The following is a 23,766-nucleotide window of genomic DNA, read 5'->3' on the forward strand; positions in this document are numbered from 1 at the left end:
GGCAGTGGTTATGGCACTGAGCCTGATGGAGTTCAACAAGTGTTTGGACAATGCTCAGACACATGGTCGAGTTTTTGGGTGTTCCTGTGTGAAGCCAGGAGTTGGGCTTGGTGATCCTTGTGGCCCCCTTCCAACTCAGGATATTCCGTGATTCTATGGTTTGGATAAGCCAAACCCAGTTTCTGTAACTGAGCAAATTCCTTTTGTCAGTGTCAGTGGTGTCAAGAAAATGGTTTAAACATTTCTTGAAGGAGCCATTTCAAGCGGCTCAGGACATAGTTTGGTTTTGATGCTAGCTGTGCATTCATAATGAAAATGCATCTGTGTAATGACTTCTTATTTTCAAGATTACTCTAGAACCTGCAGTTCAGAACCTTTTCCCATGGAGCCAGGCTGAGGGAGCTGGGGTTGTTCAGCCTGGAGAGGAGAAGGTCCTGGGGAGACCTCACAGCAGCCTGCCAGTGCCTAAAGGGGGCTGCAGGAAAGCTGGGGAGGGACTCTGTGTCAGGGGGTGCAGGGATAGGACAAAGGAGAATGACTTTAAACTGAAAGAGAGTAGGTTTAGATTAGATATAAGAAGGAAATTCTTCCCTCAGAGGGTGGCGAGGCCCAGGCCCAGGCTGCCCAGAGGAGCTGTGGCTGCCCCATCCCTGGCAGTGCCCAAGGCCAGGCTGGATGGGGCTGGGGGAGGTGTCCCTGCCCATGGCAGGGGGATTGGTTTTAAGGTCCCTTCCAACCCAAACTATTCTGTTATTCTGTGATTTTAGGTTTTTAATAGCTACTCCAGTTTTTGAGTCCTTTCTTTGAGAGGTCAGTTACTATTTTTACATCACTGATTTTATCTTTTAGCTGCTAATAACCATGATTTCAATTGTACTCCATTTAAGTGATTAAACCCTTCAGAGTGTGTTAAACTGTATGTGTATGGAGTAAGATGTTATTGGGTGTGAATAAGGACAACACAGAGTAGCAGAGATAAACTGCTTATGATTTGTTTCAGTGGGTAGGCAAAAGAAACTGAGTATCTATACTGTGATACAGTTTATTCTCAAAATACATATCTTAAAAATCACAATGAATAGAAATTGATCTGCAGGGATTTAAGAGTTTATTAATGTCTAAGGAGGAAACCTTGAGAAAATGTGATTTTAGTTTGAAAGTGGTGTTATATGTTGGCATAACAAGTAGAGTAACTTAGTTTTTGTATTAGACCTGATATCCTTTAGAAAAAAAAATACAATCCATTTTCATAAAAGTCTTTTGGTAGGTCTAGCGTTGGTTCAGATACTTAAAAAATACAGTTGCCAAAATGTCCAATGAGAGGTGACACACACAAAAATATCAACTATACTTTGTTGCCTCTTCATTGAAATTTTAATTTCATTATTCTTAAAAAAAGAATAGCTTTTTTTTTCACAGTGGTCTGTGCAAACTGTCAGTGCCTGTAAGGGTGGTAGTTTAAGGTGTAGCAGCCATAGGGGTGTTTTTGAAATGACGTACTGAATGCATTGGAGAATTTGACAGGTCACAGTCAAGAAAATCTTGCAAAAACAGGTAAATGCCAGGACTATGCCATTTAATCTCAGCTTCAAACTGTAAAATTAGCCTACAGATTTTTCCAGTCTTGACACCACTGGCTCTGCAATCCGTCCTATAAGCACTTTACTTAATATTTGATTTGGTGCACTTTTCCTTTGTTGAATGATGTGAAAGCAGAGCTTTACATTTTAAAATTCAGCTTGCCCATCTTTGGCAATCTAAACATTAATCTAGGTTAAACTAAACTCATTCTAGTCCCTAGAGTGAGAGAGGAAGGCAGAGGACAGTCTCATTTTAGGGTAAGTGTAATTCAGGTGAGTTAATACATGGTATGCAGTTCTGTGCTCAGAACAATCTTTTAATTAAAAACTGGTCATATGGTACATTAACTGAAAGATAACCAGTTTTAAGGAAGGACATCATAAGTGGTTCTGAATAAAGTGTTGTAATTTCTGGTTACTTAGCATGGATACAAGAGGCTATTATTTGTACTTTCTGTCTATAAATAAACTATATAATAGCAGGGTAAACAGTGGGAGGAATCATGTGCATAGAAAAATGCATGAAATCCATATAATTAGTCCAGAATAATATTAAAGAAGATTGTAGGTGAAGAAGATGTCACTCACTTGTGTATTTATTGTAGCTTTATGGAGAAGATACAGGAGACTTTTTTGACACATATGCAGCTGCATTTATACCTGATACAGAAACAAACCGAACAGTGTATATATCTGTCTGTGATGACGACCTTCCGGAGGCTGATGAGACATTCACATTTTACTTGACATTACCAGTAAGTCTAAGTTATTCAGTTTATCCCTTTGCCCAGAAAATGCTATGTAATCTGACAGAAATGAATGGTATTCTGTAGAACTCTGTGCAGTCATGCTTGTGGGTCTGAGTATTAATAGGTAAGAACTAAAATTTGGAGACTAGCCAGGATGGTTCTTATTGCTCCTTTTAAGAAAGTTTTGCTGTTCCTGTGGGAGTCTATGTGATGTTGCTGTGCAGTATAGACATATTCTGAAACTTCATCAAGCACTGCATTCAGCTGTGGGTATCTGAAGGCATTATGCTAGAGTGCCAAGGCATTAGACTGTGAAAGGTCAGCCCTTCCTGTTTTCCTACACACTGCACCTACAAGAAAGGGTAGAAGTAGCAAAAAAAGCAGAATGATTTCCAGTCCTGCAGAGGGTAAACAAGACCTCCCTTTGAAAAACCAATTTTTAAAAAACACATTGATAAATCTGTGCGTATGGGTCCATCTCATGGGATTCATTCTATGAGGAGCCCACAAAAAAAATATTTTATATATTTTTTAAGGTAGCAGTTCATGACTAATTTTGAAATCAGTTCTGTAAATAAAAAAATCATGCTTTTTATACATTTCAGGAAATGTTGGCAGTGAATGTAGAAGTCTATATTTTTCCTTCTTTTGACATGTAAATGTAGTAGCTCATTTTTACAACACTGTAAATAATGTTTCCTTTAGTTGATAACTCAGTTCACACAATAGCTTCAAAGTTTCGGTTTTATACAAGTGCTAGGAAAAAAAAAAAAAAAAAAGAATAATTTTTGAGTTCTTGGCAGAACTACATGCTTCATGCTTCAAACCTGGTTCCCTATTCCTAATAGATTGCCAAACTGCAAGTAATCATTTGAAAGGTTTGTTTTATGCACTTTGCTGTTGACCGTATAGAATATACTTCCTAAATGAGGAAGAATTATTTTGCTGCATTCTGTTGCTTTAAATAAATTTTACTGTAATATTTAATAAAAAGACATACAGTTTTCAGAGAATAATATTTAAAACAGTAAAATCAAGATGTTTTTATTTTTGCCTATATTTACCATATTTAATATCTTATCTTGTTTTGTTAATTTTAGAAACCATCTGCAAAGATGAAGCTTGGCTCACCCAAGTCTGTCACTGTAACAATCTTATCAAATGACAATGCCTTTGGAATAATTTCTTTTAACATGGTATGGCTTTTTATATGTTATATATGAAAATTTTAGAAAGCATAAAGGTGAAATTTTCAAAGATGCTGGTTAGTTATTCAACTGAATCCCTTGAAAACTGATTCTGAGTTACATATTTTAAAACGTCTCTAGAGGTAATTCATACATATGTATGTAATTCATGCATATATACAGCTTTAATACTACTGTATGCTTCTAGGTATTGAGAAATAGCCTGAGAGCCTCGCGCTTGGATGGGTATCAATGTTGCTCATCTTAAAGATAAAACTTACTTAAAGTTGTTCAGTCTCACTGCCCCTCATCTATAAGTCAAGATCTAAATATAGTAGGGAAGAAACTGAGGAATAATACCCTAGGAAAGTTAAAGGTGAAAAATGTGATTTGAAAATCTTGAGAATATATACATTTTACCATCAGTAGTGAGCCTTATTATACTTGACTGACAAGCTGAGGGAACATTGTAATAATATATGCATTTTATAACACCCTCTGGGATAAGATGCTGTTGTTACTCTAGCAGATGCTATTTGCAATAATACAGAGGTTGTATTAGTAGAACGAGTAGCTATGCCTTATTGACAGCATTCTGACAATATAATTTGTTTAGGACTTCCCTGAAAAAACGTAAGAACATAAGAAAATTTTAGAGCCACAGTACTAAGCCAAGCTACTCCTGGGATTAGGGGATATCTTCAAAATCTGTCTCCTACAATAGTCTAAAAAAGTGACCAATGACCTAAATGATTGTCCTGAGTACATTTATAGCTATCTATCTAATAAATGACTTCATGATGGTGAAAACCTATTTTTAATGGGTGTAGGAGCTCCTAAAAATACCAGTGATAATATTCCAGGGCTTTGTGTATGTTGACTATGTTCATTTACAGAAATAAACAAACAAACAACAACAATAAAACCCACACAAATTGCATTACGTGATAATTTTTTATCTGAAATCTTTCAAGGTTTTTATTAGCTGAACTAATTGGTTGCTAGGAAATTTATGCCATCAGTGGACTGGTTTGCAGATTGGATTAACTTGTCTGTGGGAGTTTGGTATTTCTATGGTAACAGTTTCTTCATTCTGCTGTGATATTTGATCTGTGTCTGATTGTCTGTTCCTTTTCTTCCTCATTAGTCTGCCTTAATCACAGTGAATGAGCCCAGGGGCAGAAATGAATTTGTACCGCTCATTCTAATTAGAGAGAGGGGAACCTATGGGACGGTCATCATAACTTTTGAGGTGAGTTTATCCAAAAGACTTCATACCGTAGTCTGCTGGATTAAACTGAGAGGCTGTAATCATAATTTATTGAAGTGTTTGCAAAAGAGGAAGAAGGACAAAATACCTACATAGACATTAGGTAGATCTGTTTCATAAAATGGATTCATATTAACTGTCATATAGAAAATACTGTAATTATCTGACTGTTTAATTGACTGTTTAAGAGGTACTAGAGAAAACCAAGTATTTTCTGTCATTTAGAGAGGTATGTGAGGCAACATCAGTATGTATTACTAGAAAATAATGCATATCAAGTATATAAGAAATGTCTTATCTAAATTTAAAAAAGAATTTATTTATTTTACATACAAATATTCAAGTGAGTCTTTAATGATTATCCCAACTTTCAACTGTGAGTGCTCAGGATTTGGTGAATTTCTGTATCTATAATCATCTGTGTCTTGATCTCTATCTTGAATTCCCTGTAACTAAAGCTTTCAAAATAATTAATCATGGTGAATACTTATCCTGTTATTCACGTATGTGATTTGAATGTGATGCAATTACTGCCTTTGTTGATTACTTTTTCTTATGTAGTTCAGATTCTATTATTTACTTTAAAATTATATATAAAATCTTTCCTATAGATATTTTTGTACTAGTTGCCTGGTAAGTAAGGGTAAGGCCCTTACTAGACCTCAAAGCTTTAATGTCAAAACCAGAAAAGCTTTGCACTGGATTTTATTAACACTAAATATAGCATGAATAGTTAAAGTACTGAATATGATTCTCTGTGCATTTTCCTTTTTTTTTTTTTTTTTTTTTTTTGCAAATGTGTTTGTTCTAAGGTACAGTAAATTTTATCTGGACAATTAATTAGGTCTATCTCACAGCATTATATATGTACGTTGAAAAATAATTTACAAAATGTTCTCAAAACAAAATATCCCATATGACCTTTAAGAGGCTTTGTAGTATTTTGAGTTTCACTGCTAAATTTAGTATCTTTAATATCACAAGTCAAGATCGAAGGGACACAAAACCAGTAAGTACTATTACTTTGTCTTGGAATTTATTATGAAATACTATTGATTCAAACTGAATTTGCACAAATATCCTTTCTGTAATATGAAAGGGTCAGTTATGCATCAGAAAAATAACAAAGAGCCCCCATAGGCCCATATGGAAGTAGTTTTCTTCCTCTTATTCTGGAAATACAGAATTTCTTCGGAGTGGTTGTTCTGACTTACACTGTCTGCCAGAAAAGAACAGATTTTTACAACTGAATGTTCATGTTTGTAAGTTGGAGATGGCTGAACAGATAGTCATTTGTTATGCAAGTCACACTGCATATTGGTTATTGTACTTGCACTGGATTTGTATTCCAGATTTATATACTTCTTATCAGACAAATCAATTCTTTGCAGATAAAAGATGGTCCAAACCCAGCTGAAGAAGACCTTAGTCCAGCTAAGGGAAATATTACATTCACACCTGGGAGATCAATGCTGATTTATAATTTAACAGTGCTTGATGATCAGGTAGGAACAAGGCTTCATCTTAGGCTTTGATATGTAGAAGGTTAACTGCAGCTCTGGAAAGACTTAGAGTAATAAGTTACAAAAAGCCTTGGCTTAAATAAGGTTGAAAGCAGTTCTGTTTGATGAAGTGATGTTAAATTTTGGCTCTCTGGTCTATTATTTTTGCTCTTTCTAATGCTCCATCTTTAGTTCTTATCAGTGAATATTTTTAGTTTATGAGCATGTCCTGGCTGAGACATGTTATCTTTGTCACTAAAGAAAGAATACTACAGATTGAATATTCACAGGGAAAAGACAGATTGAAAAAGATTTATAGTTTTTTGTTTGTTTGTTTTCAGATATGTTTAGGGTAGAAACATATTTGAAAAAATCCTTCTAAGAATACATAAGATTCCTGAAACAAACATGCAATCTTGTGAAAAGCATGAATACTAGGTGATAATAAACATTTTTCTGTTTTCAGATTGGCCAATTAAAAAACAAACAAACAAACAAACAAACAAAAAACACATAACAACTCATAGGTTGTAAGGCTTTCTTTTTTTTCTCTGAGTAAAGAAAACATTCTTCTAATTTGCAACTTGTGATTTTCCTTTTTTCATACCCACACTTTTCTTTTGTGTCTTTCTTCTCCTTTATAATGAGCTTAAGAGGGAAAACAGGGACATCAAAATAATACAAAACAACTTAATGAGAAATTCATAAGAAAAAAATAATGGTGAAATGTGTCTGTTTCAGCAGTGAGCACAGAACTGTAAAGCGGCTTGTTTCCTTTTTACTGTTAATTATAAAAAATGTCCTTCCACATTTCTACTGATACTCTAGTGTTAAGAAGCTGTGCCAACCTGGGGTGCTGAAGTGTGGAAACATCTCTTTCTAATTCAATGTAATATTTCAGTGACTTCCACACAGAAATAAATTGTTAGTGTCTTTTCTCTTGAGAGGATGTGATTTTATTTATTTTTATTCTGACAAATGCCCTCAAACTTCTAAAAACTTGATCTGTATTTGGTATGTCTAGTCAATCTTCCCACTCTGTGAAAGTCTTTCACAAGTGTTTGTGAAAGATGAATTTTGCACAAAAACCTTTATTGATGATGATAATGATGGAGTTCACATGACTCCAGCATTACTGTCAGAACTGAATTCGAGCTTTTAGGATCTGAGTTAGGGAAACCAATGAAACAAGTGTTTTTCAGAATTGGGCAGCCTTACAGAAGGTAGGGGACTGCAGTTCTGATTTTCACAGCTCTGCATTTATAGTACTTTTCCTGTGCACATTTCCTTTTTGAGTAGAATGGCAACTTTGTTTAAGAGAAAATTAAAGCGGCAAGGCAGCACTGGAAATCATTTATACTATTATATTTGAAGTTTGACTCATGTATTTATCGGTCAATCATGATGCAATCGAAAGCTCCACAATGCCTTATTTATGTAGGATACTAAGATTTTATCTGCAACTAAAATGGCATGTACATTCTGACTGTCAAATGCGTATTTTTGTAGTGCAAATATGAACTAGTATTTGAACACAGTATATGAACTAGTGAACTAAAACAAGCGTAAGTTAACATCAATTTTAATAAGATAAAATAGGAAATAGCAGCGTAGGAGAGAGGTGACCAAGAACTTGCAAATCTCATGTTGGAAAAAAAACACAACCTGCATCAGTCAAAAATATTATGCAAGTTTAAGTGCCGCAAGTCAAACAAAGGACAAAATTGGCCTCAGCTACAAGGACAGCTGCATGCATACCCTTTTTGCCCTGAAGCAGGATCTAAGGGTGGCCAATTAACAAATGAGTGTCAAAGAGAAGAAATACTGGACCACAGGGAATTCTGAACTTTTTTTGCTCAGTAAACAGAACTACACGGAAAGGATTCATCAGCCTTATAACAAAGCAATGCCATTAGTAACACATAAGCAATTTTGTTGTGGAATTTCTCTCAGCAGCAAATAACAAAAGGACCAAAGGTAGGTTGTGTTCATATGTTGTTCCTCTGTTCTTTCAGGCATGCACAGATGTAAAACTGTGTTAACATCAGCAAATCAAGATGTCAGACTAAATAACTGGCAGGAACACTTGTTTCCAAGCAGAGCAACTTCCACAAGTTGAGTTTGGATCTCCTCACACTTTCTAGTTGGAAAGATACAGAAAGATATTTTTCTTTTCCCACATTTTCGTATTTCCAGAGCATAGAAGTATGTCTTAGAAAACGGAAACATTCAGTTTTGAGAAGGGATTTTCAAAGTTGCAAGCGAGTTTCTTTTTGCCTGTTTATATTAATATGAAAAAGGTTGTAATGTTTATATTATTTCCCTTTTTTGCTAAATATATGAAACATATTTCTAAGTAAGTGTTCTGCATATATTTGAAATGGGACTTACATCCTGTTGCTACTATTATTTTTCCAGATACCTGAAAATGATGAATTGTTTGTTGTTCATCTCATGAGTGTGGAGGGAGGGGCTGAAATCAACACCACAAGGAATTCAGTTCAGATTAATATTAAGAAAAATGACAGCCCTGTGAGATTTGCTCAGAGCACTTACATGGTGCCTGAGGAAGTTGATGTGCTCACAGTTCAAGTGGTTCGTGGTAAGGATGACAGCGGAAAATTAATTGGACCTGATGAATGTGAAGTCTCTGTCAGTTACACCATCATAACTGGGAATTCAACAGCACATGCACAGCTCAATTTAGACTTCCTGGATCTTCAGCCAAATACAACTATTGTCTTCCCACCTCTAGTTCATGAAGTATATATGAAATTCAAGATCCTTGACGATGCCATACCAGAAATTGCTGAGACTTTCCAAATTATGCTCCTAAAGGACACGTTACAGGGAGATGCTGTTTTGGTTAATCCATCTGTTGTTCACGTTACCATCCAACCAAATGATAAACCCTACGGAGTGCTTTCAATCAACAGTATCCTGTTTGCTCAAACTGTTATCATTGATGAAGACCAAATTTCAAGGTACTGCAGATCTTCAAACATTATCTCGTCATGTTAAGGGATTTATTTGACACTGTTAAGCATTCTTAGGATTTCACTGACAGTAATTATAAAATCACTAATGAAAAATTAATATAGAAATCACCTACTGTGTAATTATTATAAACTATATATAATTTTCAAGGGAGAAAATGTCTAATTATGCAAAAGTATTTTAATATTTATGAACTATATATAAGAACTCTAAATATTTAATGACATCATCAAAATACTGAAAAACCTGTAATCTAAAAGATGGATCAGTGAAGTTGTGATGCTGCCACACACCCGTTCATACAAGTGGAAAATATATTTCAGGCTTTCTTTCCCAGTAAATCTATACTGTATATTAGTCAGTCTCTGGTTAAAAAATGGTGGTGAGTGTCTCCTGTGAAGTACTGAATACCCATAGACTTCCAAATAAGTTAAATATGTGTAATTTTACACATAAATTAAAAACAAATCTCCACACAAATCTTTACAGGCAGGACTGATATCTATACAATATTTCCAGTTTCACTAAAAATGTCCACTGCTAGCTAGTGATGGTGGTTCATCCCCAGAGAAAGAGGTAATGTATCAACCTATGATTTTACGAACAGTTTCTAGTATGTAGAGCCTAGCACTTCAATATTCACTTTTTTTTTTTTTTTTTCTTATACACAGATACAGGAAACATGACATTTCCATAGTCACAAAGATTGATAAATTGTATTTCAGTACATAGGCAAATAGTTGAGTCACTTTATGTTAAATAAAATCATTATTTAATCACTCACACCTGACAATTATATTTTGATATAGTCCATAAAACAGTGTAGAAATTTAGTTGAGAAAAAGGTTTCTGAAATCTAATATCTTCCCTGAGAAAAAAATGTAAACATGCCAAGTTTCCTCTTCATAGTATCTTTCTTACTGTAAACAAAATAAATTCTGACTAATGTCTTTAGATATATTACTCATGTCTTTATGTATATTATCTCATGAATAAGCAACCTGAGAAAATTCTACTTGTGTGGTATGATTTCACAAATTTTAAGTCCTGACTCAGGTGTCAGTAGCAGCAGTTAATATTGATTCCACTGAAGTCAGTATAAATCTTCCAGGGAACAAATAAATAAGTAAACCAATATTAATTATAATTGCATGTTATGGATTTCTGTTTTCACTCAAAACCATAGGTTTGAAGGGATCACAATTGTAAGAAATGGTGGAACACATGGAAATGTTTCTGTGACCTGGGTCATAACTCGGAATAGCAGTGATCCCTCACCTGTGACTGCAGACCTTGTTCCAGAGAGAGGGGAGATACATTTTGATCAAGGACAGATGCTGGTCACGCTGTCTCTGACCATTATTGATGATAACATACCAGAAGAAGCAGAGCCCTATCTTCTGAAGCTCTTAGCTCATACTATACAGGGAGGTGCAGAAGTCAGCGAACCATCTGAGGTAAGTTTGATTTCAGAACTTGTTTTGAGGAGGTTATAATAATTAGGGACTTCACCCGTTATGTTGGATTGGCTAAACTGAAGTAATTGCCCTTGAATTTAAGTGAAGCAAGCTGATGTATTCTAAGTATAAGGAGCCACATCTGAAGTCTTTGGCTTAACATATTATTCAAGGCCAGACCTATTTAATGCAGTAGCATTTAGCTTAGAATATTCCCATCATAAATATCACTGCATAAATGCTGTCTGGATTGGTTGCTTGCTAAGAGAAGGTTGAGCATTTATTTTCACTTGCTTATTTGCTGTAGATACTGGAATGTTTTACACAGAGTAACAGCTTCAAGAGGATGGCTTAGTGATTAAGATTAACCTCTGAACTGTTAAATAAGGGGTAATTAGCATTAATGACAATTTTGTGACTCAGTTCCCTACGTTGCTATTTGAATATACAATTGAAATGAACTTGGTGAATTAAATGATATTTTTATTTTGTTTTCAGTCTGAAATATATTCAAATTATTCACTTTGGCTGCTGAACCAAAAATCAGTTATTCAAAGCTCATTCTGACATAGATGAGGCATAGCAGGAAAGTTGCTGCTATCAGTGCTGTGCTGCTTGTGCACAAACAATACTTTGGGGCTGTCAATCTGACTTCTTTCTCGAGTGCCAGTTCAGTAACGATAAAAATGTATGATGACAGTCAAGACATACTGTCATGAAAACATGAAAACTGTGGTGTATATTGACTGTAGCATTGAGTAAGTGATGCTGTTTTCTGTTTTGCAGCTTTTGTTTTACATTCAGGACAGTGATGATGTTTATGGCGTAATAAAGTTTTATCCTTTGGAGAGTCAGAAGATTGAAAGTAATCCAACGGGACGCTTTTTATCCTTGAGTTTTGTACGGGAGAAAGGAACAGTTGGAGATGTGCAGTTGGTTTATACTGCACTGTATATCCCAGCTGGAGCTCTGGATCCTGAGAGAGCAAAAGATGGCATTCTGAATATGTCTAGAAACAGCATCCTCCTGTTTCCAGAAGGAAAAACACATCATACTTTGAGTATACCAATAAGAAACGACGCATTTCTTCAAAATGGTGCTCATTTCCTCATACAGGTATCTCAGTTTTGTGTTTTTTTTTTTTTTTTTTTTTTTAAACTTATTTAATATGAAGACTATGATTCAATAATTGATCCTTCCCCTTGACTGCAAATGACCATTCCTGTAAAAAAAAAAAAAAAAAAAAAAAAGCTTTCATAACTATGCCAAGTTTTATATTCCTAATCACTGGTAATTACACAAATTTTTAAAAATAAGGATGATTCAGGAATTAATCATGGAGTTTATCAAAATGAGATCAGTGTAGGCTGTTGCTTGCCCCTTGAAGCATGTTTCTGCTTGGCCTCTGACTTGGAACGTGAAAAAAATAAGGTTCTTAAAATTAAATTACTGAAGCAGGAAAAATTTCAGAAATGACATGCAAGTAAATGTAACTTGGGCTTGATACAGGTCCTTCTCCAGCAGGTCACCCCCCAGCCTGTACTGATACATGTGGTTGTTCCTTCCCAGGTGCAGGACTCTACACTTACTCTTGTTAAACCTCATCTGATTTCTTCCTGCCCAGCTCTCCAGCCTGTCCAGGTCCCTTCCAGCTCCTACAATTCTGTGATACTGTGACCTTTGCTCTTCCAGCTGAACTATTCTAAGTCATAAATTAAAAAGGGTCAAATGTATATTATATCGCATCTATATATAAATTTGTTAGGAAAACTTACATTTTTTTTTCCTAGTTTTCCCTGAGTAGTTTTCCTCACTTTTTTTTTTCTATCTGAATTTGTAAAAGATAACTTTTATCATTGTTGAAGGTGTTGATGTTATATCCATAAATTTCAAATTTGCCAGGTTTTGTGTTTTTCTTATAGTCTACCAAAGATGTTGTAATCACTTCTAAGACCTTTGAAAGATTTCCTCCCTCCATATCCTTCTCCCTACATTCTCTTAAAGGAGGAATTTTTTTTTTTTGCCAGAGTTATATTGTTTAACTAATATGCAATTTTATTTATTTATTTATGGCATTCACAGCTAGATTAGGAATTGCTTTCTGAAATACTAGAACACATTAATATGTTTTATGACTGCAAGCTGTCTGAGAGATCCTCAAAATTCTTAAACGTCTAATTCCATGTATTCAATCTCCTTTTTTTTCTTTTTTTTTTTTTTTTTTTGTCCTTTGACTATGGTCAAGACACACATATTGTAAATATTTCAGAATGTCCAGTCATTCCAAGTACTTTGCCTGGATTTTCAAACTGTAGAGTCCAATGTATTCGTGTTTTTTTTTCTCTTTTTTTTTTTTCTGTGCTTTCTCTATGAACCATAAATAAAATCTTATTTGTTTGAACAAATTAAATCAGAGGAGATTTCCAGTTCAAATAATTAATTTAGAAACTCATGCAGAAGGAAACACTGCTATTTATCACTGTGACAATCCTTCTGCATAGTGAATAAATGATAATCTCAGTGAAGATGTTTAGAATGAGTTGTATTTAGGCACAATAAAGAATAGACTCAGGAATTGGCAGAGGAGAAGCAAATGCAACTGTAGGATGAATAAAGGTACAGGAGATAATGTGAGATATATTCGTTAGTGACACCTTCAAGTAAATAACATGCTGTAATCACAGATGCAGTTTTTGTTGTATCTAGGAAGATTAACTCTGAAAATTAAGCTCATAAACTACTAATTGCTATGGTTCAAATAACTACTTTTTTTTTTTTCTCCTTGATCTGGTTCCTTTAAAAGGTACTAAAGGAGACACTGCAGAAAGAATAAAATCTCTGTTCTTTATTGATTATTACTTTATCCCAAATGTACCAAAGCATACACTTTAAATCGTGCAAATTGTTTTGGCTGTGTAGTATTTCAGAAATTTTACTGAGCTAACAACCATACAATGGTGCACTTTCATCCTGTTAATTGCAGGATTGGGGCCTACGCTAGGAGAAAGCTCATAAAAGAGGAGAAAAAAACAGTGCCATCATCTGTTCTTCAGACTCTTGATAACAAGTTGAAATGGTTGAGAATCAGTTACTGAACACAGTATTTCCATCTATCATCAGATAAATGTTCATGCATATTTCTGGGTGTTACTCAAGTAGTTGTGGAACAAAATACGATGCAGCCCACATATTTAACAGTTTTGTTTTAAGAACTCTAAGACTTTAAAAATCATCTTTTGAAATGGTGAACCATTATTACTATATGAATTTAAGAAAGGCCACTATTCTTCCCCCAAAAATAAAGCTTTACTGTACACCTGATAACTCCAAGAAAAAAATGTCGGTGGGAGTTTATGCCCCAGTGAAATGTTCACAGAAATATATGCAAATCTGTTATGAAAACATTTATTGTAATGATGCATGTAGACAGAATGACATGGCATAAATAATATTTGAAGGAAATAATTAAACAGGCAAGTTCTGCTTTCCTTGGTATGTCACTACTGCTGCTGGACTTAATGAGCGATGTTTCTCTCATAAAGAAAAGGGTAAAAAAAATCTATTTGCTTTTAGTATCTATAATCTATCAGAAATGCAGTGACAGGTAAAATACAGTTTTGAATACCGTACTGAATTTAAATTTTTAATGCAGCTCTGGTAGTTCTTAGATAGAGAATTCCTTAAAATTTTGTGGAGAGGAAAGAAAAGTGCTTTATTCTTTGGCTGTTTAGCTGTAAATTATTATGACTTCAGTGATTTCCCTAGATTTTTATCAATGCAAGACACAAAAAATAATGTTAGACAATTGCCTATGCTGCTCATCAGTTACTGCTAATAGGTCTAGTAATGAATCAGCTGATCTGGAACAGACAGTCTCTCACTGGCTTGATCTGTGTTTAATTACATACACTAATATGATTTGTCTGGGAGGCATACCATTCTGCTGACAGCTCAACAATATCCATTTCATTTCTTTGACATGTCTACTTACAAATTTTTATAACAGCAGTTATAAAAATCAGTATGCAAATTCTTCCTATTAATAGGCAGATGTGTACTCTGGAGATGTGTACTTCCTGCATACGGAAATTACTCTGAAATGTCAGAACTGTTCTGACTTGGTGCTTCTTATTTCTCAGTTTTCTCTTACTTTTTCCTACAGCTGGAAGGAGTTGAACTGGTGAATAGAATTCCTCTAGTCCCATCTGTGAGTCCTAGGTTAGGAGATATTCGAAATATTTCTCTGAGGATTACTCCAGATATTGCAAATGGAGAAATAGGCTTTATTAGCAATTTACCGATTATTCTTTCTGAACCAGAAGATTCCCCTGCTACACTGGTAAGTAAGCCTTTTTATATCGTCCTTTGCTATGGAAAACTTATTTGGAGAAGGCGGAGTTTGCTGTATTCAGTGTAGCATTAACAATCAATGTGAGGAAAAGCCTTCCTCTAAGTTCTGCCTTATCCCAAATATTCTCTTCCTTAAATAATAATAGTAATAATAATGCTCTGAAATAATCTGTTATTAATTTCCAGAGAAGTTAGATTGGTCTTTGTTTTCTGTGTAAGCATCTAAAACCAGTTAGCCCTTGATGCTCATGCAGAGCAAAAGATACTGCAGTTAGTCTCTCTCACCAATTGTGAGCATAGTCATGTAAAGTAGGACTGACACAAATCCTGAATCAGATAGATCATTTCCCATTGTCAAATTAGAACTGGCCAAACTTTATTTTTTTTAATTATTATTTATTCAAATAGTAATTTGTAAGGGAGTAATTGGTTTTGCATTTACTTTTGCAAGTCACAACAAATTAATGTGTTTCACAGGTTTCCATTGCATTGCATCGAGATGGGACTGATGGTCAAGCAACTGTGTTTTGGAGTTTGAAACCCTCTGGTCCCAACCAAAAGGCAGTAACACACGATGATATAAGTCCTTTTAACGGCTCCGTGGTTTTCTTATCTGGCCAAAGTGATACGACAATTAACATCACCATTAAAGCTGATGATGTACCTGAAATGAACGAAACTGTGTTATTAACTCTGGACAGGTACTGTACCCTATTCTCTATTCATATGTATCAGCTGCAGTACTCAATTTATGTATAACAGATTAGCACAGTGTTAATTACAAGTTATTACTTACATTGTGTTGATACGTGTCTGAAGAAATATTGGACCCTTGATTCTTCGGACCCTTTGAGTCTTTGACTGGAGATCAATATAAGAAACCATTTTGCATTTATTATCTAATGACTTAATTGTTTATATTTTCATTAAAATTCTGTATACTATTCAGAAAGTTCTTTCAGTTTTGATCTTTTTTATAGCTCTTGGTTTTAACACTTTTTTTTTTCAGGAAAATAATATTTAGTGAGATAATGGGAAAATCTAAAGTGAGAACTAAAAAGCAATGCAGAACTTTTTCTCTTAGAAATATTTATAACTTGGGTATCACTGTAGAATTAGACTAGCAGTTTGTTTGTTTGTTCTGCATGTTCAATATTCCTTGATAATTAGATATGTCTGTCAGCTCCTAGCCCCCAGAATATCCCAGTGTGACTATTATTGCAGTCTTCTGCTAATGAGAATGCAGTGGGGCTTCTGGAGCACAACGTTCTGGTCTGCCTTCTTACCTAGTTGAGGATTTTAGGATAACAGACTGTAAGGGCCCTCGGGTGATACCATGATACTGATCTGCATATGAACATGTTCAGAAAACTTAAATTAGTTTATAATCAGGAATTATGCAGGAGTAATTTTATTCTGTACAGGAAGTGTAGGCTAGCTCTTAGATATCCATAACAGATATCCACAATGATTACACATTAGCAAACAATAGGCAAGAAGCTCCTCAAGCTGTTATTGACCACAAGAAGATCCCTTTTCAGAAAACATGGTTTTTGAACATTGTTATGGTACACAAGGAAGATGTTACTCCTTTGCAGGATTGGCTTGCTTGATTAAAAGGTGGCTGGTTAATGCATGTAGCTCAGAACGAATTATTTTATTCTACCTTGGCTACCATTACATTAAAAAGGCAATCTTTTTCCAAACAAAAACAGAGACAACTGCAAGCAGCTCTCTGCTTTTTTTTTTTTTTTTTTTTTTTTTTTCCGTGGGTGAAACTGGTTTGTCTCAAGGAATTTTTTTAGAGTCTCTGGCACAAAGGGGAAAACCAGGATTAGAAATGATGGTTCAAGTTTTGAGTGTAAGGTGGCCAAGAATGCAGACCGGTATTCAGGTAAACAAGTAAGTAGATAGAAGTAAGCAGCATGAAAGATTAACTTTTTTGATTCATGTGTGTGAAAGTACAGTTTTCTGCCATTTATCCTGAGTACAGCTGTAGGCTGTACCTTGAAAATGGTGGCTGCAACAAGGATTGAACTGGCAGCTGAACAAATACAAGCAGTGTTCTGCTTTTGCTGTGTATGGTGCAAGCCATAGCTCTGTTGATCATGAAGTGGATGGTGAAAAGTGTGCCAAGAGTAAGCAGCTTTCCCACACTTGGCAGGGTCAGAGACTGAAGCAAAGAACAGGTGGTCTGTCCTGGAAAAAGGAGCAAACAAGGAGGAGATAGAATCTGAACTTTTCTCTAGACCTGGGTAGCATCCTTCACTTCAACTAATTAGCAGAAGCCAAGAATGAAATGACTGCAGAGACCATCCTTTCACTACTAGACATGACTCTTCAAATTAGGGTTGAAGGATACTGGCAGGGTTACGTGTAAGCCTGTGCTATTGCTGTCTGCTTGGTTGCTATTTTGTGGACAAACAGAAGATTTCAGTTTCCAAGGCTGGCAGCCAGCACCTCACAGCAGTAGTGAATGAGCACAAAAACAAAGATGCACTGTGCTGTAGATGTGCTTGTACTGTTCCATAAATTGTAGTGTAAGTCAGCGGGAAAAGAAACCATGTAAGAACTTTAGTGAAACTATAGACATAGACATATGTTCATAAGCATTCAATTGACTGAAATTTTTAATAGCATGGGTAAAATAATCAAAATAATTAGTTCTAACAAGGATGTATTATTTACAGCTTAGTGATATTGTCAAGGCAGTTCAATTTTAAATAAGCTTTAAGTGTATCCATAACTATAATTTTTCCAAGCCATTAAAAACAATATTATCCTTTCTTGCTTTATGGTCTCTATCCTTAGACCATAGATAGTAAAACTAAGTCTGAATTTTGTCCACAAACTGGAGGTAAATGTATAACATGAAAAATATGATTCCAAAGAGGACAGATGAGTAATGATGAGTAATAAAGAGGCAAGAGAGTCTTGTATCTGCTGAAGCTTCTTCATATTTTCTTTTTTTAGGAGCAGCTTCAGGTTGAATGCCTGCCCTATCTGAATAGGCCTGAATTGAGACCAAGCATAAAAAAAAACAGATGTCTGTAGTGAAATCTATGTGAGAAAGAAAAGACCTTGGTCTTCTTGATGAATGTAGGTGGAACAGGCCATGGAAATTGTGTGTGTGCTTTGTGAGAGCATATATATGTACTAGGGCTGTTCATTTTACCTGGTAAGCACAAACAGAAATCAGTTTTTTAAAAATCTGATTGCTGTTTTTTCCTCCTACACAACATAATCTCTCACTGGCAGTTATCAGCCCCTCAGTTAAGTTGCAGACAGCTATCGACTTGGCAACTGGCACAACCAGAGGGCCAGAACCTGCAGGGTATGTGGGCTGAGGACGTGGCCTGTGTTTGTGCTCATGAGTGAGTGGTGGTGAGACTGAGAACTTGGAGACTTTGGGATCTGGGGATAAATCACTTTTATTTTGTGAAAGTGACAATCAACAAACAGACGACTGTTTAGGCAGTCCTTATGTTCCAACATTTCTTGAGTCTTGACTCATGGAAGTTAAGATGCCAGAACAGATCCATATGCATATGTTATGACATAAATCTCATTTACTATATATAATAAACCGAAGCAACGTTATTTGGAGATTTTTATAACTCTAGTGATTTCAGTGATGGGATACAGATTTCCATAGGCTAAAATTCTGTCATCAGTTTATGTAGAAAATGATGAGACCTGTGAGTTATAAAGTAATTTTTTAAAAATTACAGTTGTAAAATACAGACTTGACTATTTCACTGTGAAATATCTGGCAGATTTAAAAAATTTTGGAGTTTAAGAGGTTGCTACATGTCAAAAAGTAAGAAAAGCACAGAGGGGCCATTTAAAACACTGCATAGTGTCGATGGTCAGGGCTTAAGGGTTTATGTGTTGTGGGTTACTCACTGACATACTGCTTAATGGAGCTGGGATTTTCTCCTTACTTGGTAATTTCCTTTGGTTAGTGTCTGTTTTAAAACCATATCTATCTTACTTATGTAAATTTTCATAGAATCACAGAATAGCTTGGGTTGGAAGGGACCTTAAAGATCATCAGTTTCCAACCCCACTGCCATGGGCAGGGATACCACCCATTAGATCAGGTTGGCCCACAGCAAAAAAGTTATTTGAAAATAGTAGAGTGTTGAAATGAATGCCCTGGACACCTACTGCTAGTTTTCATTACTTCTCAAAATAACAACAACATATCTTTCCTGCTATGACTCAGAAAAATTAAAATAGCCTCAAAAAAATCAAATAAATGATGGATTAAACCTGGAGAGAAGGTGTTTCCTCTGGTGAGAAGCACTGTGGAATGACTAATGTGGCAAATCCTACTTTAATGCAGTTCTTTAGAGCTAGAGCCTGCCACTAATTAAATCAGTAGATAATCCTGAAAAAATTGAAGAGGGGGTGAACACTGAATGCAAACAAATTGAGTAATGTTCCACAAGCAATTTCAATTCCCCTTTTTTGAGATACCCTGACAGAAAAGAAAGTCTTTTAGAGAAGTGTAGTTTAATAATGACAGCCATGTAGATTCACATTGGAAAATAAGTTTCTCATGTGTCTTTCAGAACACTCAGGTTCTGCAGAAATTCCAGATTTTGTCAAAAGTTATTAACTTCAAAGTTATTTATTTATTTATTTATTTATTTTGTGGTTCTATTTAGTTCTTAGTAACACTGAAATTCTCATGGTACCTTAAACTTTGTCAAAAGTCTGATTTCTGCTATTTTCTTGTACTGCGTGTTTAAAAAAGTGTAAGAAACATTTTGGGGCTCCTGATGATTGTCCTAATTCATTTGTAGTTCTTACTATGTAATATTCTTTACATATACATGTACAATACATGATTTTTTTACTGAAAGAATTTCCCTAATGATCAGTCTTGTTGTATAAGAAATACTTTACACACTTTGAGGTTGTATTTCTTATGTCAGCATCGTAGGCATTGCCAGGGTTTATTGTCTGTATGAAACTCCATGTTCATACATAGCCATTTTTCAGAAAAAAAAAAAAAAAATAAAAGCTGAGGATAAAAACAGGGAAGTGGCTTTCCAAGCGATTGGTATCTCCTTATTCCTGGTCAAGAGTTCTTTTCACTAGCTGGAGCTGCTGGCCATGGTAAAGCCACCATGTCAAAGGAGCTGTTCTTTTATAGCTGCTTCTGAATAGCCCTCTTTGTCCTGTTTCCATACTGCTGTCAGAGGAACACCTAAAGAGCTGGGTTCATGGGTTCACACACCACAAGGAGTGAGACAGGACTGAACTGGCCCTGTGTGGTGTGAGGCAGTCTGGGAGCATCTCCTCTGTGGTGTAGGGTTGGTATATGAACGCCCCTCTGTTCTTCAAGGTTGGAGGTGCATGTGGCAGGGGATGGGGCTGGTGTCCTGGCAGCTCTCTGGGGGCACAGACCCTGTGTGCAGCCCCGTAGCTGCTCCGGGTCAATCTGAGCTGGCTGCTGGAAGCATTATGCAGGTATTTGCTGAACACTTCACCTTGCCTGGTTTAGCCCCGTATGGACTTAGGTTTAACACATGAAGAGTACACTGAACCAAAAAGCAAGCATTTGGATTAAAAGGATAAAACTTTGCAGGATGTGAGTATGGTAATTGTATTACAATGTAATTGTTCAAAACAATAGAATTGGGATCTTTTTTTTTTATATTCCTAGAAAAAAAGTAAATCTGTGAGAATAATTTACAACAAACATTTTTAATTTAAATTTAAAATGCACCTTCCTAATTTATCTTTGTTCCCTTAATTCTTTCTTTTTTTTTTTTTTCCAATACTATTTAAAAAAAATAAATAAATCTTGTTAGGGATATGCATTCTATGTTATGATAAGTTCTATGTATATTCCTTAGAGTATAGATACAAAGAGTACGACTGGGTGCACCATTCGTAGAATCACAGAACGGCTCAGGTTGGAAGGGACATTAAAGGTCATCCAGTTCCAACCCCTCTACTAGATGGCACCTACTAGATCAGGTTGGCCATAGCCTCATCCAACCTGGTCTTGAACACCAGGTTGGGGCAGCCACAGCTTTGTTCATTCATTGTTTGCTTAACAGCATCTTGGAGTTGGAAACCTAACCCTAGCTGCTTCTAGTAAGTTTTTGCATAGGATGTTTTATGACTTTTCAGAGTAGTAACTAACATCACTGTGCCAGGGCAGTGAAAGCAGTCTGACTGCTCATGGTATCAGCCAGAGAAAAAAAAAAAAGAGCAGATAATTAATAAGTAAATAAATAAAATATCCAAGTGTTCAAAATGGGGTTTGTATGGAGAAACCACCTGAACAATGTTCTTTTTTTACCACTTGGTGGACTGAATTTTACTGGTTGCTTCCTGACCTGAAAGCTGGCTAGGTTTAATATGTACCAAAAACTCACTTGACATAATGATTCATTTTTATTTTCTGTTGTAAATTTGTATTTATGTTATATACGTATATATACTACTTTGGTAATCTGATTAACTAAAAAATTGTTATAAATGAGGTTTGCTGTGATTTTGTGCCAAATTACTTTTCCTCGTGTACCCATCAGTACTCTTTCTGTGCTTATCTGTTTTTATCATTACTTTGTCAGACAGATGAAACACCATATCACAGAGGCACGTAGATATATTTTCCTAATAAAGGTTTATAATCGTGGACTGCTCCTGCAGTTGTGATCACACAGTCAGTAATCAAGCTCTTTGAGGAGGGCTTGGTAGGGAACACCTTGAGTGGCTCTTGACATGCTGAATTGGTCACGGGGTCATTCCTCATAAGTGGGAGCTGCGCACTTGCTGGCCTTTGTCAACAGGAAAATGCCAAGCAAGCAGGGCTCCTATAACATGAACATTGTAAGCTTTTGGAAAGTAAAAAGAAAGACTTCTTTTAATTTATTTTTTCCCCTTTTTGTTTTTTGTTGTTTTGCTTTTTGTTCGTTTATAAGATGGGTAGTATTGAAATTTTAGTCGGTGGCACTTTCTTTCTTTCATTACTATCCCCATCCTCTTTTTTTTTTTTTTTTTTTCTCTGTGTTGACAGGGTAGAGACAGAAAGGTTTGTCGTGTTCTTTGGGTAAGTGCGGTGAACTGTTTTTTGTGCTCAGTGAATCAATGCTTTGTTTTAGAAGTGGTTGGTTTGGACAGAATCTGTCTTTATCATTTCTTCCCCTCCCTCCCCAAGAGTTAAGTCTCTGCATCTCTTCATACAACGCATGCTTCCCCTTTGGTGTTTTGTTTGATGGCATGGGGTTCTTGCTTGAAGGCATTTCTTTATGTAGGATCTGTGAATGATGAAAGTTATGAATGCATGGCTCAGTGTTTGATATTTGAGTGTTTCATGGAATAATGAATTAATTGTTTTAAACTGCTACAAATACAGTTTGCCCCAACTAAATGACTGAACTGATTAGAGTAATTTTCTCTAGTCAAAGACAAGGAAAGTTATCTTGATTTAGACTAACATGCATATAATTTATATAACACAGGTTATTTTTTTCTACTGACTTTTGTTTTTTTAAACACATAACAAACATGAGCATGTTACTCTATTAAATAGGTGTTACCTATTCTGCATCCTGTACCCTGTCCTATAGACTATGCTACAACAAACAATGCTAAGTTGTTTTTGTTTGTGTAGGTTCCAGTTACTTATAATGTGCTTCTGGACACAGTTCTGGGCCTGATTTCAAAAACTGGATATAGTAGATCACACTTCTTCATGAAATAGCGTTTGATAAGGTCTAGGTTGTAGTACAGTGAAAGCACAAAAATATGTACAATATGCAGGACCACGATTTCATTGAAAAATGCAATACTGACAGGAAACGTGAAAGATGTATGCATATTTGGTCAGTGTACTTCATTCTTGCTCCATTCACCGTGTGCTTTAAAGGTGAGAGTAGGTCCAACATTTTGTAGTCAGATGGGGATCCTACAGGTAGTCTCCACATCTACAGAAGGCAGGCTAACACACAGCTGAGGATGAAATCCATGGTATAGAGGGTCAAATTTCTGCCTCTTTATGTCAGTAGTAAACTTTGACAAAGAAAGCAATAATGTAAATTTATGATTTTCAATGTAATCTCATCATAGGTGATTTTGGAATTTCCTTTATACCTTGATCCAAATACAAAGTACGTCTGAATTTAACTAACTTTTTTTTTTTTTTTTTTTTTTTTTTTCCCTGTCACTATTCTGTTTCTTTTCCTGTGTGTTGTGTGCATGTGTTATCAAAACCAGATAAACAAACAATGGAGTCAATAGCTATAAAAGAAAAAAATATATTAAAAAAAAAAAAAAAGTTACTTCAGAGGCAATCATTTATTTTTTTTACAAATAGATAAAACATTCTGATGTTGTATCATTCTTAACTTATTTTAATCCTTGCAGGTAACTATTGGTTTTCACAATTTATTCATAAAATTTGTCAATATCCTGATCTCCTCTGTAGGCTAAACAGAATTGCAACTTGAAAAAACTTTTACCTTCCTTTCTCAGGGTCAGTGTGGAAAATCAGATACTGAAATACGGGTTTACTACTTGTGAAATTACAATTTTGGAAAATGATGATCCTGGAGGAGTGTTTGAATTTTCTTCCTCTTCCAGAGGTCCCTACAGCATCAAGGTAACTATCCGAGTATCGTCGCTTGAACGTTACAGACAACTTAGTTCT

The 23,766-nt window shown here is 35.4% G+C and overlaps 1 protein-coding gene across 2 annotated transcripts in view; it reads left to right on the plus strand.

Moving 5' to 3' along the window:
- Nucleotides 1-23,766, plus strand: part of ADGRV1 (adhesion G protein-coupled receptor V1) — a 285,031-nt gene that overhangs the window by 12,380 nt on the left and 248,885 nt on the right. Inside the window, exons 3-13 of one of the 2 annotated variants that reach the window (XM_068666972.1) lie at nucleotides 2,186-2,335; nucleotides 3,430-3,525; nucleotides 4,664-4,768; nucleotides 6,178-6,291; nucleotides 8,707-9,272; nucleotides 10,472-10,742; nucleotides 11,529-11,858; nucleotides 14,905-15,081; nucleotides 15,570-15,793; nucleotides 22,135-22,167; nucleotides 23,592-23,718. In XM_068666972.1, the coding sequence (XP_068523073.1) occupies nucleotides 2,186-2,335; nucleotides 3,430-3,525; nucleotides 4,664-4,768; nucleotides 6,178-6,291; nucleotides 8,707-9,272; nucleotides 10,472-10,742; nucleotides 11,529-11,858; nucleotides 14,905-15,081; nucleotides 15,570-15,793; nucleotides 22,135-22,167; nucleotides 23,592-23,718 (2,193 nt within the window). The remainder of the gene's footprint in view (nucleotides 1-2,185; nucleotides 2,336-3,429; nucleotides 3,526-4,663; nucleotides 4,769-6,177; nucleotides 6,292-8,706; nucleotides 9,273-10,471; nucleotides 10,743-11,528; nucleotides 11,859-14,904; nucleotides 15,082-15,569; nucleotides 15,794-22,134; nucleotides 22,168-23,591; nucleotides 23,719-23,766) is intronic. The other variant, XM_068666973.1, reaches the window with a different exon arrangement.

Source organism: Anas acuta, chromosome Z (genome assembly GCF_963932015.1).
Source record: "Anas acuta chromosome Z, bAnaAcu1.1, whole genome shotgun sequence".
Lineage (NCBI taxonomy): Eukaryota > Metazoa > Chordata > Aves > Anseriformes > Anatidae > Anas > Anas acuta.